The following is a 19,191-nucleotide window of genomic DNA, read 5'->3' as shown; positions in this document are numbered from 1 at the left end:
TTGCACCGTAAAGTTTAACGGTTCCCATCCCCCTGTACGACTTAGTCAATGCTTCCAATGGATCACCTCCTAACACTTGCACTGACTCCTCTTCTTCTTTCTTTTCCTCAAGCATGCAAACGCAAAGAGCAAGAACCAAACAAAGACAGGAACAATTCCCAGAAGAAATCCCGCCTGGTTTTCACCGACCTCCAACGCAGAACACTCTTTGCCATCTTTAAGGAGAACAAACGCCCGTCCAAAGAGATGCAGATCACCATTTCCCAGCAGCTGGGCCTGGAGCTCACGACCGTCAGCAACTTCTTCATGAACGCGCGGCGCCGCAGCCTGGAGAAGTGGCAAGATGACCTGAGCACGGGGGGCTCCTCATCCACCTCCAGCACTTGTACCAAAGCATGATGGAAGGACTCTCAGTTGGGCACAAGTCACCTCCAAATGAGGACAACAGATACCAAAAGAAAACACAAAGGAAAAGACACCGGATTCTTAGCTGGGGCCCTTCACTGGTGATTTTAAAGCACAATTCTCTTGGGAAAAAAAAACAAAAAACACACTTCTATTCTAGCCGTAATCATACGCCAGGTGTTCTTTTTTCAGTTTTAATGGCTATGGAGTCCAAGTGCAAGCTGAAAATTAATCTCTTTGAACCAGACACTGTCCTCTGAGCATGCTAAGCATCCCAGAAACTCAAATGGGGCCTTCCTGCAGCAAGTTAATCTTAGTATAGTTCAGCCAAGCTCAGGATTGCTTAAAATGTCAACAGTTCCACTTCGAGTCCCGCCAACCTCTTGCAGTCAGCATTCCCATAAGTAACAGTGGGAATTTGACATGTGCAAGGACTCGGAGTTTGGGCTGCCCAGATGCTACAATAAGAAAAGAATCTAGCAACAAGGATGACCTCATTTGCTTTCCAAGTGCTTAGCCTCATCATACCACAGTACATCGAAGCTCACAGCCATACATTTAAAAAAAAACATCAAAATGATAATTACTGAGCACAAATTTTAAATATGGAAGTTAAAGAAAAGTCCAAGGACCTGTTTTTCCAACTCAGGCATGTTTTCATTGAATGGTTTAGAAAGCTTTTAGGTTGATCCAGTTTACAATTTTATTTTCTTTACCTCCTGGAAATCTCATGTAGTCTTGGATCCATCAAAAAACAAATCAGTTCACTTGAGCTCAAAGTTCCAAGCACAATGAAGTTAAACAGAAAAGTGAGAAAGGTTCTGGATTCACCACATTTGGATTTTCAAGATGCCGATTGTGAAGTCATTAGGGAATCATTGGGAACATGGCTTCAAGCACATTTTGCAGTTTGCTACAAATTCTGTGTTTGTACATAATGCAGATGCACACTCAGGAGGCCAATATAACTGCTACGGTACATGGAGCAAATACAGCATTTAAAAAGATCTACATTTTTTTAGATCATTAATGTACGCCTCTTGGTTCTTATTCATCTGGTCCCTACCATTATGCATCATAACCACCACGTAATTCATCCTCACTCTTTCCAGTTTGGGTTGTCCCCACATCCATCTGCTTGGTAGGGATGTTTTCAGTGTTTTCTAGCAGGAAAAAACAACAAGCACGACCACCTGAGCCACCATCCATGTTACTCATGACTATCATCCAGTCCCAAATCTCTTCCATCATTGAATCATCCCTGCAAAACAGCTGAATAAATTTGGAGAAAAACACAGCACACCAAAGAAGCAGGTTACTGCATACCAAAGACATTTATTACTTGCCGTTTTCTAGCCTAAAAATACTGTGATTACTTTTAGAAATCAGAAAACCTCTGCAACTCCATATGGCATTCAGCTCTTGCATTTGGCTCGCCATCGGGCTGAGCGGACCTGCTACGCCTAGGACGTTAGCCAAGCCACCCAGGGAGTGGCTTTGCCATGCCGGCTCTGGTTCCTGGCTCATACCTTCCCACAGCAAGCGGAAGAGCGCCCACAGAACTCTGGGAGATTGTGAAGGTCACAGTGTGCATATTTACCAGTGAACGGCCCCAGGCGGGCACCAGGGGGTGTTCAAAGCAAGCCAAACGCTGCAGTGATTCTTTACAGACAGTAGAGACTGACTTTTTTTTATGAATTACTTAATCGAAACCAAAGAAACTTTTTCTGCACCTACTTCTGCAACACAAAAAACTGTCCCATTAAAATGAATTAATAAGTGAATACGTACATCAATCAGTGAAAATCTCCACCACCAAGAAGGAAGCACGCCAGAAAAACAACAACAAGCAAGACACACTGTGTTCAGACCGACCTCTTGGGACATTTTATGGAAGCAGATTTTTAAAGAAAGGGTTGAGACAAAAATTGAAATAAGGAAAAGCCTCCATGGCTGCTGCTTCATTTGACAACTCACACGGTAATCTTAAAGTTGAAGATTGTCTTTAATTTGTGCCTATGCAGTTTTTTCAAAAGAACACGGAACAGAGCAACAGAAACCTCAACAGCTACAATACCAAAGATGAGGATTTCTCACACCTTTTGTTTCAGTTCATTCTCTCCTCTTGCCTGGCTAAAATACTAATAGCGCCATTGATCAGTGTAAAGGTAATCAATTTTGTTTCTCTGAGCAACAAAAGGAAAGGGCCATTGATTTGATCTTATTGTTTCCCTTTAATTTTGTTTTATGGCTTTCTACCCCAACCTGGAATCTCTCACAAGGTTCCATGGACTCCAAGTATAAGGTGGGATGCTGAATGATTCTCATCTCTCTGCTCAGCAGAATGTGGGGGAAAGATATCGTCACTTGAATGTGCTTTGCTTACTTAACCTTTAGACTTGGTTCCTTCTGTGTTCAGAGTCTTAGCATCAGGGGAGGGAAGGGAGTGAGGGTTGGGGGTAGGGGTCTTGGTGGCTTATCCTCTCCCTAGCCACAGAACCAAAGAGTTTGTAGAGGTATTTACAGCCTCATCTTCATATGATTGCTACATCCTAGCAGGGCTTCATTTGGGGGTGGGGAAAAACATGTAAAAATAATTGCCAGTTTCTACTTTTCTATTAGCTTTTTAAAAATCAGCTGTAAAGTTGCATTTCTAAAGAAAGATTATATATAATATACAAATACATATGTAGATTCAGTTTGACATTGGTGATAACCCAAAATGATTGCTGTTCAAATTCATGTCTTATTAATGTCAAGTACTTCATTTATTAAGTGTTCAGCCTAGAATTTTGCTCATTTCCCATACCATTCCAGAGTTATTCACCACTGTGGATGATTTGGAGTATTCAGATTTTTGTGAAAATTCCTGGTAAAGGTTTAAAGTTCAAGCATTTCAACATTTAACCTGTGGATAAATAGATCCATTGTGCAAATGAGCTTTTTTTTTTGTATTTAGAGTCACCTATATTCCATGCCTGAAACATGATCAAGGTGGTGGGTGAGGGAAACCCACCTGACTTGGCCAGAACTGGGCCACTGACAGTAAGCTACTCATCTTCTGTAACTGCTGGGAAGGCTCAGTGGTCCATTCCCACCACGTACTGGACAGGGGACCGTTTCCCAGGAGCTTCCCTGTGCCGTCAGGGTGTTCCACATCCCCTAGTGAGTACATCCACCAAAGGGGCTTCTCATGGAAGTCCAGCTCCTGTTGTAATGGACTGATCAGGTTTCCTCTGGCTGGTACAGACAAGCCTGTGGGCAACCACAGCTGGCATTAGGGTGGGCAGGGGAAGGGGAGAGAGGTTGGGAATAACATCTCAGTCCTGAGAAGAAAAAAAGCAGGGTTTGGGGAGCCCCATTATTTGTTGTACCACCTACTTGTTCCCACCCCGTGGGTGTCCCTTTGCAGGGCCAGTGCCATGGAGTTGTGTAGAAAGAGGCACAAACAATTTGGCTGCCCATGGCATTTGTTAATTGCTCCTGCCCAAGGCATCGTTCCTTGAGTTTTCCCTGTGTCCTTCCTTATACTCATATATATGGATCCTTTGCCAGAGGGACCAAGAAAAGAGCATATTTAAGCAGGGGAATGTTCCCATATGGTTGATAAAAATTAGTTTCAACCTGGGCATTTCTGAATGTGTCCTTGAAACTTGTGGCCAATGGAAAAGGTTGTTTTACTGGAGGTTGGATTAAGAAACTGAGGCTGCTGGGTCTGTCTAGTGATTCTTTGGCACACTAATCTCAGCCTTTGGGTCTCTGGCATCTTAGATGCCTAAACCAGAAGAGGCCGCCTTCATGGCCAGACATTTCAACATTAGCCAAACCAGGCAGTCACATCCACCCTCAGTGTCCCTAGTGGTCAGAGGGAGATGTTGTAATGTAAAAAAGGCAAGAATTTCCCGCTTGGGACTTTTGATAAGTGTCTTCTACCAGATAATGCCATGCCAAAGAGAAGTGCTTGCTTTTTAAAAAATTATCTACATATATATAAATACATATGTGTATCTATATATTTATGTATCAAAATGTTAAGCCCTGCAGAATTTCAATTTGTTAAAAATCTGAAAGAAAACACTTGCTGTATTGCACAGTAATGGAATTTGACCACTAAGTTTTCTCAAACATTTAAAAATTTATTTTAAGTTAATTTCAGATAAAATAACCATTTGGACTTGGTTATAGTTTAGGACCTATTTCCTTAATCTAAGAAAAATTGCAGGCATGCCTGCCATCAGCAAAGAAAGGGACAGTGTGAAGGGACAGTTCTCAACCTAACATGTTCTTGAGGCAATAGAAACCCAACGACTATCAGCTATTAAATGGAAAATTATTTTTATTTCTTTAGCTAGACAGGCTTGCTTTATTTTTGTTTTTAATGTGATTTTGGCACTGAGGATATAACTTTCATTCTGAAAATTAAAAAGTTAATATATTTTTTAAAAGTAAAACAGCAACAACAATAAAAATCCAACACCAATATTTAAAAGTTTTTCCAAAATTTAACAGTGTTTAGGTTCTACCACGTAAAGATAGAGGTAAGATGAAGGCACAGTGGACACAGCATGACTCAGCATAAATCTTCCTCTGGAGAGGACCACAGAGCCACCTGCCGCGCCTCCTGTCCTGCAGGCACTTGGCAATTGTAGGCTTAGGAAACTCAAGCTAATTTTCATTTCAAGTAAAAGTAAAATAAAAATTAGGAAGGTAAATCTGAGACACACCTACATACATGCGTTTGTCTTAGTCAAACAACGTATTTCAAAGCCAAATATAAATATTTTTTAGAATATAAACTATTTTACCTTATGTATATTGGGCACTCGTCTATTAGTCCAATAAATTACATTTGAACAGAATTTTTAAAAAGAATCACTACCACCTAGGTATAGGAGGAAAACTTTCCCACTTTTGAAAATCTAGGTAGAATTACTGGAGTATGTGATCCCCATTACCAAAGTGTCATGACAAGTATACCTTTATGGTCAGCTCTGATTTTCAGGAGGTTGTATAGTTGAAATTTTCAAAAATATAAGAAGGATAGGCTGGGTTCTAAAGTTATTGGAGAATAACAGACCATATTCAAAAAGTGGAGAGAAAGACACATTTCATGTGGCCATAACTGAACAGAAGCTCCATACACAAGTTCTTTGAAGATAATGCTCAAGTTTCAGTAGATCAGAGCTGACTTTTGTTGTTGCTGATGCTGTGTGATAGAAATTTGTTAGCCAAACAAGAAGGTACGTAGGGAAAGACTGAGGAAGGAGGGTAGAGCTAGTCTACCTGTAACTCTCCAGTGTTTGTCTGTGAAACAGGATACTTTAATAATTTTGTACCTTTATTGAAGACCAAGTCACCTCAGAGACAACAGAAGATTCTAATTTTAAAATAAGGCTGCCAAAATCCTTACTAAAGGAAAGAATGGACACCCCAGCTTGATGTATACACCTCCTAAGTTAATGGTGTTGACTTTAAACATAGGGGAGGGCTTTTCATATTTATTTGCTTCAGAAAGTCCCAGGGTTTTGACATTTAGGATGCTTATAAAATAAAAAAGTAATTATTATTAAAAGAATATAGGACCTCACACAGCTTATAATTGAGGCTGATAGGGTGACTCCCATAGGGACTTTAAGTACTCATTGTTCTCAGATACCAAAATTACTTTTAATAGTCTGAGGCAAGTTAAATCTAGAACCCAAGCTTTCTTATGGGTTTTTAAGTTGGACTGATTGGAATTAATCAGCTAATACCTTCTTAGAAAATATTTAGGAAAAAAAACCACATTGCTACAGGTTTGTTCATAAAAGTCTTCCACTCTGCTCCATCTTTTGCAGCAGATAGTTCACATAACATAAACTTGATAGAGAAGAGTTTACCTAAAGCTTATACAGTCTGTCAACTTGGATGTACGCAGATTTAGATGTATCTTTCAAAATGTATTCTTACAGGTATCCTTACAGCAACACACGTTACCTATAGGTGTCTAGACTGTGTACATACGAGTGTGAACAGACTTGCTCAACAAATATACACTGTAATCTGTTACAATAAATAAATTTTAAATGATCATTTAACATGTATGTGGTACTTCTACAATGTATTGTTTTAATTATTTATTGTAACATCAAAAACCAAAGTTCAGGGGGAAAAATTATCCCACCTTCTTCATTGTGTACACTTGAAATTACTTTCATTTGGGTATATCATAGATAAACTCAACTTTCACGAAATCTTGGATGTTATTTAATCATCTGTGAAAGAATGACACGTTCTTGATAACTTCGGTTGAATAGCTTTATGCTGGATCTCGTAAACTAAAGCTAAATCCAAAGACCTGAAAAAGGACAAAATGAAAAAAAGAAAGAAAGAAAGAAAGAAAAAAATAGCAAAGTCAAGCGCAAACCACTGGGGAGAACGTAAGCTCTGGTCTCCAGGGGGTGATGTGATCACTGCACTAGAGAGAGGAGCGGTGATTTTTTTTCATGCTTGTCACATCTAAATGTCTTTATGAACGTGAGAAAGCTTTAGAGGTTATGATTTCCCACTTTATTTTCATTTAGGCTATTGAAAGAGGCTGTATATTTTGTCAGTCAAAAAAATGAAGATATCCCAAAATTCATTAAAAGGGCTTTCGTTTTTCTTTTTTCAATTTTCTTTTTGCTTCGGGTTATGACCCAAGAAGCTAAGTACCATTAATGTAATTAATTTATTTAAATTAGTTTCTAGTATACAAATATATAGGATTTTGATCATTATTTAATCATTCTTACTTAGTTTGATTTTACTCCTCGTACTTATTTATCAAAATCTAGATCAGTGGTGCATCAGAGATGCAAAATTCCTTTTAGAGTACTATTGAAGATGAGTTTGCTTTATAAAGCGGTCAAATTCTGTTACAGACAGGGAAGAAATACAGGTTACAAAAAAAACAATTTGAGGTATTTTCCCTCTTTAATTAACTTTTTAAGTAACAATTATTAAATTATTTAATTTAAACGCACAGCCCCACCTAGTACCAGGCGAACTTCACCTCTTAATTATTGGGGCCCTCGGAGTCTTCATATTGTAACTTATTTATTTAACTTATTCAGCACCCGTTAAAGGTGCACTGTATAGTTTATATTTTTTATTTAAAACAACCGAGAGGACTACAGTTGTTTGCTGTCAGAACAACAAAGCAAATTTTGTGGACAAGCAATGACTATTCAACTTGAACCTGTGCATTCAGAAAACATAAGCCGAGACCCTGCTTCACCAGCCTGGATTTCGGGGCTTCTATACAGAAACTGGAAAAATAAATTAAAAATCATAACAAGCATAAAGAGAGAAACCCTTACACTAGCTGCTTCCAAGATGAACTCTGTGTGTATAAAACGACAAAACAAAAAGGGAAAAAAAAAGCAGAAAAAAGAAAAAAAAAAGGAAAAACTTTCTATTTCTAGTGAGAACCAAAGAAGGCTACCTCACTGACTTTTTCCATTTGTAATTTTAATCGTGTTGATGATACCAAAGATACCAAAGATTTCTTTCTCTGTGCGGTCTGCATTTTGCTCATGCTCTTTTATAATTTGAACTCTTCCTTCTGGCATACGGTATGTACAGCCACAGCTCAGATACCCCAAAGAAATAATGATCTATGCGATGGCGGCTGCTAATTTGGAAAGGGATATTTTCTGTGTTTCTCTCATTTGTTTGCTGTCCCCTCCCCGTGTTCAGGATGCACGTTCAGATGCTGCTGATACTGGATTCCTTAAATTCTGATTCCAAATTGGTGAAGATAGGTCTGGGAGTGGTCTTCAGTCCTCACCACAACCTCTGTCTCCCTGCTCTGGACCTAACCATAGTAGAGGTTTCCAATTCCTGGAATGTAGCAATCCTAACTCCTGTGTAATAGAGCTGGAAGAGACCTTAGACATCATTTAGTCCAACCTTTGCTGAGCCCTAGGGGAGTGAAGTGGTTATTCAAGTGAAATAACTATCTAGAGGCAAAACCCAGGCAAGCCCCCCTGGCTCCTGCTCCAGGGCTGCTTCCATCCCACTGAGCTACCTCTGCTTGAGCCGACAGGTTGGAGGATAGGAAGGTGGCAGGCCTTTAGCAACGAGCATGGACTGGGATTTGTCACTTAACATTTCATTCTGTACAACAGTCACGGGCATTTTCAGTGACTGGTTAGCATCTCAACACAAAATCACACCGGATCAGTGGCTTAATAAAGGTGACCAGCCCTAGAAAATGAGGACTCATCAAAATTTGTTTTGTTTGTTTTGCCCTGGGAAGTACACTCTGATCCAAAAGTGTAATCACTGTTTTTGAACCTCCACATTACAAAGTGTTGTATTAATAAACTTTAAATTCAGTGGGAGGAGACAGTTAATTCTTGGTCTATTGAGTTTAATTATTATGGATATTTTTAGATCAGTGTTGCAAACAAAGGGAATTTGATTACGTTATATACATATGATATACTTAAGCCAATTCTTCTTTTTCCTGTTCCTTTTCACTTGTAGGTATTTACATTTCATTTCTAGGCCAACTCTGTATTTATTAAAGAAGTTGAAGTCTCACATCATTTAGTGCTCAAGTTATTCATTCTAAATTAAAAATGACCCCAAAATTTCACAAGAATGAATATGCCAGTTTAAGAAATTACTTTATGTTGCTTCTCTCTTTCCTTTTTACTCATGAAATTAATTGTTCTCCTTTCAGTTTCTTTTATTCCCCTTAGATAATTAAATCACTCTTAAGAGCCATCCATCCGAGTGATCTGTATGTTAGCCAGTGAAGTATCCACAGCTTTTAACTGCTGGGTTTTAGACACATACAAAAATCTCCCTCTAGTCGGCTTGGCTCTTCACAAGTGATAGCACTCTACATTTCCACATAATCCAGTTATCTGTGAGCTTCCTAAGAAACTATTTAGGCATAGAAGCTAAGAAGGGAAAAGACCAATCAACCCATCAGTTCCATGCACCAACAAAGCATGGCCTATAGAGGGAATTAGAAGACAGACTGATGAAGTTCAGAAAACTACCCCTCAGGTAGTTTCCAAGCACCACCTTGACATACGTGAAGGTTCCCCCCTGACAGATAAGCTCAAAGCTTCCCATTAAACCTGTAAGGTCTTCCTTCCAAACAGCACATTGCTTTGGTTTTCTTCCCAAATTCCTATCGGAAACCCCTCCTGGATTTCTGCTTGGAAATGGCCATTTTGAACATACTTGATTTCTTCTACAGTCAGGTCAATTCCAGTAGAAACTCAAATGGTTGATATTGATATCAATATCAATAACCCTTGTCCACTCTGTTGTCCACTCTCCTGGACATCCCCATCAACAGTTGTCTCAGAACACCTGGGAGACAAACAAGACGACCTAGTTCACGGGGCAGCAGAGTGCTCCTCTCTGAGCAAACGCCACTTCCCCAAACCCTTCCAAGAGAGAGCCTAGAGAGAGCCATGGCAGCCTGAACACAGAAAACATCCTCAGTTGGCAGACCCCTCCTCAGCAATCCCCCCGCAGCCTCATGCTTCATTTGCAAAGTGTGACAAACCCACGGGACGAGTGCCTTGCTTGAACCAAAGCAACCATTTAGCCAGTCTGGACCTCTCTGCTTTTTTAAATCCTTCCTGTGAATACCTCAGCTTCAACGGGGCCTCCAAACAGTAATTGGTGGGCTTATTGTACTGTGGTGCTTTGCAACGCAACCCTGCAAAGAACACGATTTGTACCAATACCAAAGGTTCTTTCTCTATGTCTCCTCCTTCTGCCTCCCCTGTTCTTCTCCCTTTTCTAGTTCTTCATGGTTCCAAAGCTTTAATATGAACCTGGGCATGTTGGCAATGCAGACCGCGCAATTCCTTACCGAATTTTCTCAGATATACCTCATAGATAATAGTGTTTAGAGTAATGTTATTATAGCGTATGTAATAAATTATTCACTGTTTCTTTTGGTAACTGTGATTTAAAAAAAGAAAAAAGAAAAAAAAGCTTTATATGTTTTAGGTTGTGCTTTTGTAATAGACGAAAAGGTGCGCTTAAAAAAAAATGTATGTTCTTTTATTCCCCCTTTGGATTTTATTTATTCTGGATTGGGGAAAGTTGCAGAATGAGCCCAAAGTTTACAGTTTCATATTTTGCTGAAGAAACAATCTGTGTTCATTTGCTCTGTTGAAAAAGAAATAATTATTTTCTACACTTGTGCTTCTTGGTCTGAACAATTAATTGTTCTGTGTTAACAGTATAGTATTATAATTAGCAACTACCAATCAGTGCTATAATTTTATGCATGAGGCTAAAAATTTAGCAATGTGATGCATTGTGGTTCTTAATAGCAACAGTTTTCAGTTTGACCTAGATCTTCCCCTTTGGTTTAATGGACATTTTTTATGCATGGGCACCTATTGTTTGTTTGTTAGCAGTTGTGGAACAGTTGTGTATACATTAAACTGTGAAAATGTACACAGTTCAACCTCAGACAGTGGTAATATTGGTTTTATTGGGAGATATCTCACCTCAAAAATACCTTTACATCTTTTATTGTACTGTGGTGCTTTGCAATGTAACCCTGCAAAGAACACAATTTATACCAATACCAAAGGTTACATCTGTTTTGATTTCAAAATCTTTCTTCTTTACATCTGTTCTGATTTCAAAATGAATGAGTTGAATGAAGTTCAACTTTTATCATTAGAAAAGTCATTCCAAGTTTGAGTTACCCAATTTACATTCCACTAGTTGGGGTCCTCATAGTCTAGATGTATCCAAGACTGCATTTTTAATTTCCACTAAAAGGAGTTATTTTGGCTTTATGTTCATGACCTAATTGGCCTTGTGTTTGGAGGTGCTCATCCATTCAGCTCTAACCACTCCTGGATTTCTGCTTGGAAATCGCCATTTTTACCATGCTTGGTTTCTTCTACCGTCGGGTCAATTCCCAGTAGAAACTCAAATGGCATCAATATCCGTAACCCTTGTCTAGCTTTGTTGTCCACTCTCCTGGACATCCCACCAATAGTTCCATTGACTGGGGCAAGAATACATGTCCATTCTCTGAAGCTTCTCCTATTTAACCATATCAGATTCTTCCTGCCAAGAGTCAGAGGTGACTCTCACTCACTCTTTTCCGCCCTACAATGTCACATCTGTCCTACTAGGGAGTATAAGATGTTCTGAAACCCAATTTAGAAAAACCATTCTTGATTTATACTTTCCAGTTATAAGAGTCCTCTATATCTCAAGAAGTATTTTTCATTTGCAGTGGATTTGACAAACTTTGTTCTTCCCTGTATTTGGGTGCTGAGACCCATTCTTAAGTTTTGTACCTATTTCTCAAACCAGTATGCTTGACATAAAGCCAAATCAACTGCCAAACACACTTTATTTTGCATAGGAAAGTAAAGTTTAGCAAACAATGGAGTAAAAACAGCAGTCTACTATGCAAAATATTGGAAATCAACAACAGTGAGGATTCTTATCATCTGTTGATGAGAATATATGGGAATGTGCTTTTATTAATAATACAAAGGAACATTTTTATTTAACCTCATAAGGTAGATTGTGATAATGAAAGCTCTGTAATATAGTCTTTTTATTTTTCCCCTTATTTATCTGCCAAAGATGGGAATGGATTCAAGAATTTTAAGTCAGCTTTTGTAAGACAATTAATGATTGTAATAGTGTTTAATCTTCTAGAAAGCTTTATATGTTCTTCTGCAATAAAACAAATCGATATTTGTTTCAGTAAATTTCTCCTCACTCTCACAAATCCACAAACTGTTCCTCATGGTGCAGATGTTGTACCATGTATCTACAAAGTTCAAATGCATTTTCAATCCAAAGAAAACAGAGGGGTGTCTGAAACATGAGTGTGCCCAGCCCTTTTGATTACAACCATGGGTCTGGCTCACTAGGATTTGTCGAGAAGTTTTGTCTTATGAAATTTGAGGTGTATTTTGTTATGCTATTTTATGTCCCTTTTTTTTTTTTTTTAATTTTGTGGAAAGTGGTATGTTGAATCAAGTGTAAGCTAAGTTTTCCAGACAACTGAAGTGGTTACATCATGAATGTTATTTTGTTATTAAAGGGTTTTTACTTAATGCTTTGTGCTAGTGAATGTCCTTCTCCTTGGAGACACAAAACTTTGAAATTATCTCAGCTTGGCCTGGATTTCTTTTCTGCCCTCATGGCGGAACATGGGCCTGGCCTGGGAAATGAAAGGCCATGGGCTGAAAGGTAGGTTTTGGTGCTGGAAAGAGATCTCCATATGGAACAGCTTTAAAGAAGAGCTGGGCCAAAACTCTCTAACCTCACTTTCTCTTGACCCCAACTCTTCTGAGATCCCTAGGACTTGAGCACATGCCAATAGGAAAGCAAAGCCCGATCCTTATAGGAAAGGTAAGGAAGAGGAAATAGCAGCCGACTCTTCTGGGGCCCGTAAGGCACTCACTTTTCCCCAAGTTGGTCTGCACCCAAACAAGGCTACAGGTGACTCGTCTGGTTGGCGTCTCCAGTGCCATCATGGAAGACATCTTCTGTCTTAACTGCTGAAGAGTCCAGGTCCCAAAGTCACATATGGCTCTTCCAAATCAGAAACTTACTTCCCACCTTTCCTCTTCATCCTGATTTGGCTACTTTGTCTCTAACTTTTGGCAAGTATTATTTAGAAAGCAAAGAAGGTAAGGGATGGGGCTTTTCTGTTGTTTGACGCTAAGATATAGCTTAGCTATTCCAAGTTCTCTGTTCTGGAAAAATACAAGAGTGAAAAGGAGAACCCACTGCCTTTCTGTGCCTTGTTCTTATCTCAGGGGGCCACGCACACTGCCTGTGCTGTCGATCTTCTTTAGGGGACAGGCTGAACCACAGCTATTGAGCCAACCAAGAACATGGCTCATCAATGCCTACTTTATCTCTGCTTGAAAGTCTTATTTAAAAAGTTTTAGAACTTGTGTTTTTTTTCCCCATTGCTTTGGCTTCTTTAGACATTTAGCTTGAGAGTCAGCTTAGATTCTAGGAAGGTTTTTTTCAGATTATGGCAGAGAACTTGCTACCTGGGAAGAAAGGTTAAGTGTTCAAAGATTCTCTAGCTATCGATTAGGTAGTCATCTTAAAAGTACTTCCTAGAAGCTAGAAAATATTTCTTTTCTCACTATGTCATTTTGTGTTTTACAAGTCTCAACAGTACCTGTAAACTTCTTACTATGAAAGATTGTAAGATGCCTAAAAGACAGAAATTCCTGGAATAAGAAGATAAGCTTCATACTGACAGGATGATATAGCAGGGACAGATGAGAACAGGCATAGTCTTGATGTAGGTTTCCTTTCTACCCCACATCCCCAATCACCAATTAGTATCTTTTTTCCCCTTGATCCTAAAGCAGGATCTTCTCTCTTCTCTCCAGGTCTAGGCTATCAAGGAATTTCATGGGTTGCTTGTCAACCTTTTTGGCTAAGATCAAGTGTAGAACTTCAAGAACAAAGATAATTAGGGGTTGACCAACTTTTCAATTCATTCTCTTCTTTTCTCAAAAATAAAAAGGTTTTTCTTTGCTTTTTCTCAAAAAAAGGTTTTTTCTGGGCTGCAGACAGAGTCCAACCAGTTTTATTTCATCTTTCCCATTCTAACCCAGCCACCCATCCCACCCCCCACCCCTGCCTCCCCATCAATACCTTTTAGCGCAGGTACTGTAGATTCTTTCATGGTCAGTGAATACTTACAAGAGAATCTATCCTCTCAGCAAAGTGAGAGCAAGTTCCAATATCTTTTCTTTCATTGGGTTTTGTCCTCAGAATCTGAGACATTCCTGGCTATTTCCTCATTTTAGGCTCTGACCTCAAATGTGTTTATAATTATATAAATTTATATAATAATAATTTATATATAATTTCACATGCTGGCCAACATGGCTTGAATCCATTTTCTTAATCTGTTGGTTACCCTATGGGTCTTTAAAAGTGATTACAACCAGGGAAGGAAGGTGGAGGGAAAGAGAGAAGCATTTGTCCCAGCTCTGTTTAAAGTTTTAAAATGGGAGAGAAGAGATCCATTAAACCTAGCAGAGACCATAGCCTACCACATACCTTCTAGATCAGCTGTTTCAGAAACCCAGCCCTTTTGAAGAATCCAACTACCTTGCATAGGTCTCTCTCCAGTTTCCAAGATGATAAGAGATCAAAGAGTCACATGCACACTTCTTATTCTATTTCCTTAGTTTTATAGATATTATCTCCAAGAAAATCATAGGGAAAAACTTTAAAGTTTTTTTTAATCAGTCCCTTTTACATCACCTCTCATTGCCTGTTTAAAATCAGGCAAATACACCCCCTTAAAGATTACACTGTTTCTATTTTGAAAAATAAAACGCACACACTAATTAATCCACATTCTTATTTTCTATTTACCCTGGACTATATTTCTAAAGCATATTATAACCCAGATGTTGCCCCATCTCAGACATGTTCTGTACTGAAAGATTTTCCAGGGGTGGTCAGCAGGGTATTATGTTCAGTGGCTGCTCTGAAATTCTGGTGGGGATGAGAATCACACATTACCAAGGGGATGTTCACCCCTTGATAAGCTCCCAGTCCTTTGGAAGATTTATTTGAATGTTTAATGCATTTTTCAATTTGTTCATTTCCCATCCTGATGTTTTGTCTGTAACATTGCTTACACTGGATTCTTCCTATTTTTATCCCTATCATTAAATGGTAGTGCTGTAAATTCTGCAATTAATGTCAAATAAACTCTTTAATTCACCGATCATGGTTCAGTTGCCTTCTTTCTCTTTTCATGGAAAGGATTAAGCTCCCTTCCACCTCCTACATCTCAACATTGTTTCATAAAGAACAGTCAAGTTGCTCTACTTAGTAAGACTCCAATAACTTCTATTTCTGACAGGGATGCAAGGGATATTTTATAATCAACAAATCTCTTCCATGTGATCAGTCACAAAAGGTTAGGTATGCCTCATAAAGACTACCTTATGCTTAATCCATTACAACATTAGAGATAATCTACCCTAACCTTAACCTTGTACAGCTTCCATATGAGGTCATATGTGGTGAGTCAAAGGGAGGATCGTGTTATTGTTTACCATGTAGCGGAACCAAGAAAACAAACAAATTTGGAGCAAGGAGACCTCGTGGGGAATCTAGGTTCTGCCCAAAATTAATTGTGTACTTTGGGCAAGTCGCTTAAACTTGCTGGGCTTCAATTTTTCCAACTGCACAAGATTAAGAATAGGTAGGTTATTTCTAAAATCCCTTCCAGCTTTCAATTTATGAAAAAATTTTGATGATGCATTTTTTACATAAAGCATATCTTGACTTATTATTTTCTATAAGTTATTGAATTAAAGAGTTATTTTATTCATTTTAAACTTAGATATGTCCAAGCTTCAAAGGAGTCCCATTTTGGTCTAAGTGGAAGTCTCACCTATAACCCAGCACATCTAGATTAGTGGTTTTCAACTCTTGATACACACTGGAATCATGTAAGGAACTTTAAAAATATTCTGATACTCAGGTCCATCCCAGAACAATGAATTAGATTTGACAGGGATGAGACTCAAACACTGGTGCATAGGTTAACTTTTGCTACATAAAAAACCACATAAAATATAATTGCTTAAAAGAGCAACGTTGTTCATAGCTCACAATTCTGTTGGTTGTCAATTTGGTCTGGTCTCAACTGAGTGGTTCTTCTGGTCTTGGTTGACTTGGCTGTCACTCTCACAGCCACAGTCAGTACTCCAGTTGGCAAGGGCTGGCCAGTATGGGATGGCCTCAATTTGGACAACTCATCTTTGTGCCATGTGGTCTCTCATCCAGCAGGCGGCCTTGGCAGGGTACCAAGAGATCAAACAAAGCACAAAAGAATTTTGGAGGCCTAGAACTTGGAGGCTTGGGACTAGTTTAGACACATCTGCTGTTGCCTACTGACCAAAAATAAAAAAATGAGAAATTTCATAGTTAAACTGGACTCTTTGAATGACAAATTAGGCTCACTGGAGGAAAGTACTTCCTCACTTTGGAGACTTGCTGACATGAGACTATTTACCTAACCTTCTGTTATAGTAATTTGAACCTGGTGGAGGAACCTTTAGTTAAAATACTATTAATTTTTGCTTCAACTTTTGCAAAGCCCTTCCCTTACTTTCATCTCTTTCATGGACTCTTTCCTCCATAGATGGTGCTATTTTTAAATGGAGGAAGTGCCTGTGAAGGGAAAATTGAAAGCAGGAACAATTCTATGTAGAACCATCAAGCATGAGGAAACCCTGGCCAGTCCACAGGTGCTCACTGAGCATTATTATTTCTGGAAGTAAGAATAGTGGTAGCCAACATGTGAGTTACTCACAATGCTGTCATGTCCATAATCCTCCTTCCTTATTCTACACAACAGCCCTGTGTGGTAAGTTAGGGTAGGGATCAGCATGCCCTCCTCACAGAGAAGTAAACTTAAGTGCACCAATGGAAGAATCAAGTGGTAGAACAGACATTCAGATGCAGACTTCAGAGTTGTTCACCTTTGCCTCTGGTCACTCCATGTTGGCACCACGGATGTCCAGAGATTAGTAAGGCCTGGTAACTCTGGTTGTAGTGCTGCAGCGTAGACTACAAACCTACTCCTGCTATGGAGCCATAACTGCTATATTCCAAATAAGTGGCACAAACAAATAAAAAACACTGAGAAAGGACGTAGGGTTCACTCGGTATTGGGACAGTCAAAAAAGGTTTTCTCATTTCATTAAGTTTTCAAAGTACTACATTTTATTGATAAACTCAACCAAACGCCAACTCAATGCATGGCCAAGTAATCTAGGTTTATGGTTGCAGATGATGTCCTCCCCTAGGCAGCTAGCCTTGAATGTCCACGAAGTTCTTCAGATTGTTAATATTCAGGTGGGCAGAAGGGCAGTTCGCTATATCTGACTCATGCTTCCATTTATACCTCTAGCTCTGATTTTGGAGAGAAACCAGGATTTTGAGTCAGAAGATTTGCATTTAGGCCCTATGTCCAATATGTACCTCTGTGCAAGTCTCTTAAATTCTCTGAACTTCCATTTTCCCATCCATACATTAAGGATAAGAATCTAGCAATGTATTACTACCCTGTCTAGCTCAAAGTTATTGTGAGACTCGAGCAGCATAATACATATGGATGTGACCTAATAAAGACAACTAGTGTTTTATAAAAGAGGCATCAGAGACTCAGGGATGTTGGATAACTTGCCCTAGGAACACAGCAAGGAGCCAGGATTTTCACCCTCAAAGTCTATGCTCTTTGCAATGCATTAAATAATTCTTCTTACCTGGCAGTACATGAAAGTGTCTATTAAACGTGGATTCCCCAAGTGAAAGGCCAGAGCCATGTAAGAGGCCCTTACAGTGATGCCTGCCCGTGAGTAGCAAGTCATAAGCCCTCACTTAGGAGTAAGCCTTGACAACAGAAGTGCAACTAAATAGAAGAATTTATAAACTTGCGTGCTCTGTTCTGAAATGACTATTTTTAAAAAATTGTCAAGAACTAAGTAAATTTGGTTGTGCACCACACTTAGGTTCTTCCTGGCAGACAATGATAGCCACCCAAAGGCTGTGAGGTTGGGCAATGGACACTAACCTCCCCACAACTCTGCCAGATTTTAAAGAAAGTCAGTCTAAGACCAAATACTACCTGCTGCAGAGGGACATGTTTTAAACAATTTTCCTTTAGCAAATCAGGCACAAAACTAAGCCTACCATCTACTGTGTAAACCCAAAGAATTCTGAGGTCTTTTTCATATAGGAGCTCTAACCACACTCAAAATAGACTAGCAACATTCTAGAGGCTGGCTCTTGCTGGCCCTTGGGCAGCATCAGATGACAGGTAATGTCCTAAATGAAGAACTGAATACAGGATCAATTAGGACTCAAACCTCCCAGGAAATCCCTAATGGCACAGGAGTTTTATGACCCATGAATGCAGGGATAGGGTGGAGGCTAGGGGTGTTTCTCCAACCTACATACCTTAAATACCTCTACTTTCACCAGTTACCAGAGTCCATTTCTAACATCTCTCATGATAATTAATATACTTTTTTTTTTACCATTTAAAAGCTATTTCTGACATTCAGTATGCTAATGTATTAGTTAGGGTTCTCTAGAGAAACAGAATCAACAGGGAACACTTGCAAATATAAAATTTATGAAAGTGTCTCACGTGACCGTAGGAACGCAGAGTCCAAAATCCACAGGGCAGGCTGCGATGCCGATGACTCCAATGGATGGCCTGGATGAACTCCACAGGAGAGGCTCACCAGCCAAAGCAGGAATGGAACCTGTCTCCTCTGAGTCCTCCTTAAAAGGCTTCCCATGATTGCATTTAGCATCACTAATTGCAGAAGACACTCCCCTTTGGCTGATTACAAATGGAATCAGCTGTGGATGTAGCTGACGTGCTCATGACCTAATCCTATGAAATGTCCTCATTGCAACAGACAGGCCAGCGCTTGCCCAATCAGATGAACAGGTACCACAACTTGGCCAAGTTGACACCTGTCCCTAACCATGACAGTCCACCCCTTGTCAACTTGGCACCTATATATATATATCACCTTAGACCATACTTAATTTCCAAATGAAAACAAATAAGCACACATTTTTTCTTTTACCTGACAATACTCAACTGTCCTGCATATAACTGGAAACACATTAAATCTCTCCAGAATAGGGTGCAAATCCTTGGGCAACATTCATTCTTAAACTTGATATCTTACAACTTAAATAGTATAACACAAACAAAACAGC

At 39.3% G+C, this 19,191-nt stretch overlaps 1 protein-coding gene across 1 annotated transcript in view; it reads left to right on the top strand.

Moving 5' to 3' along the window:
- ONECUT2 (one cut homeobox 2) overlaps positions 1–15,157 on the top strand; it is a 64,756-nt gene extending 49,599 nt beyond the window's left edge. The window contains exon 2 of the mRNA XM_077135380.1: positions 113–15,157. Within this exon, the coding sequence (XP_076991495.1) occupies positions 113–399 (287 nt within the window). The 3' untranslated portion in view covers positions 400–15,157. The remainder of the gene's footprint in view (positions 1–112) is intronic.
- Positions 15,158–19,191: the final 4,034 nt, after the last annotated feature.

This window comes from Tamandua tetradactyla, chromosome 18, assembly GCF_023851605.1.
Source record: "Tamandua tetradactyla isolate mTamTet1 chromosome 18, mTamTet1.pri, whole genome shotgun sequence".
Lineage (NCBI taxonomy): Eukaryota > Metazoa > Chordata > Mammalia > Pilosa > Myrmecophagidae > Tamandua > Tamandua tetradactyla.
The sequence above is the reverse complement of the archived record's forward strand: the minus strand, read 5'-3'. Positions and strand labels throughout refer to the sequence as shown.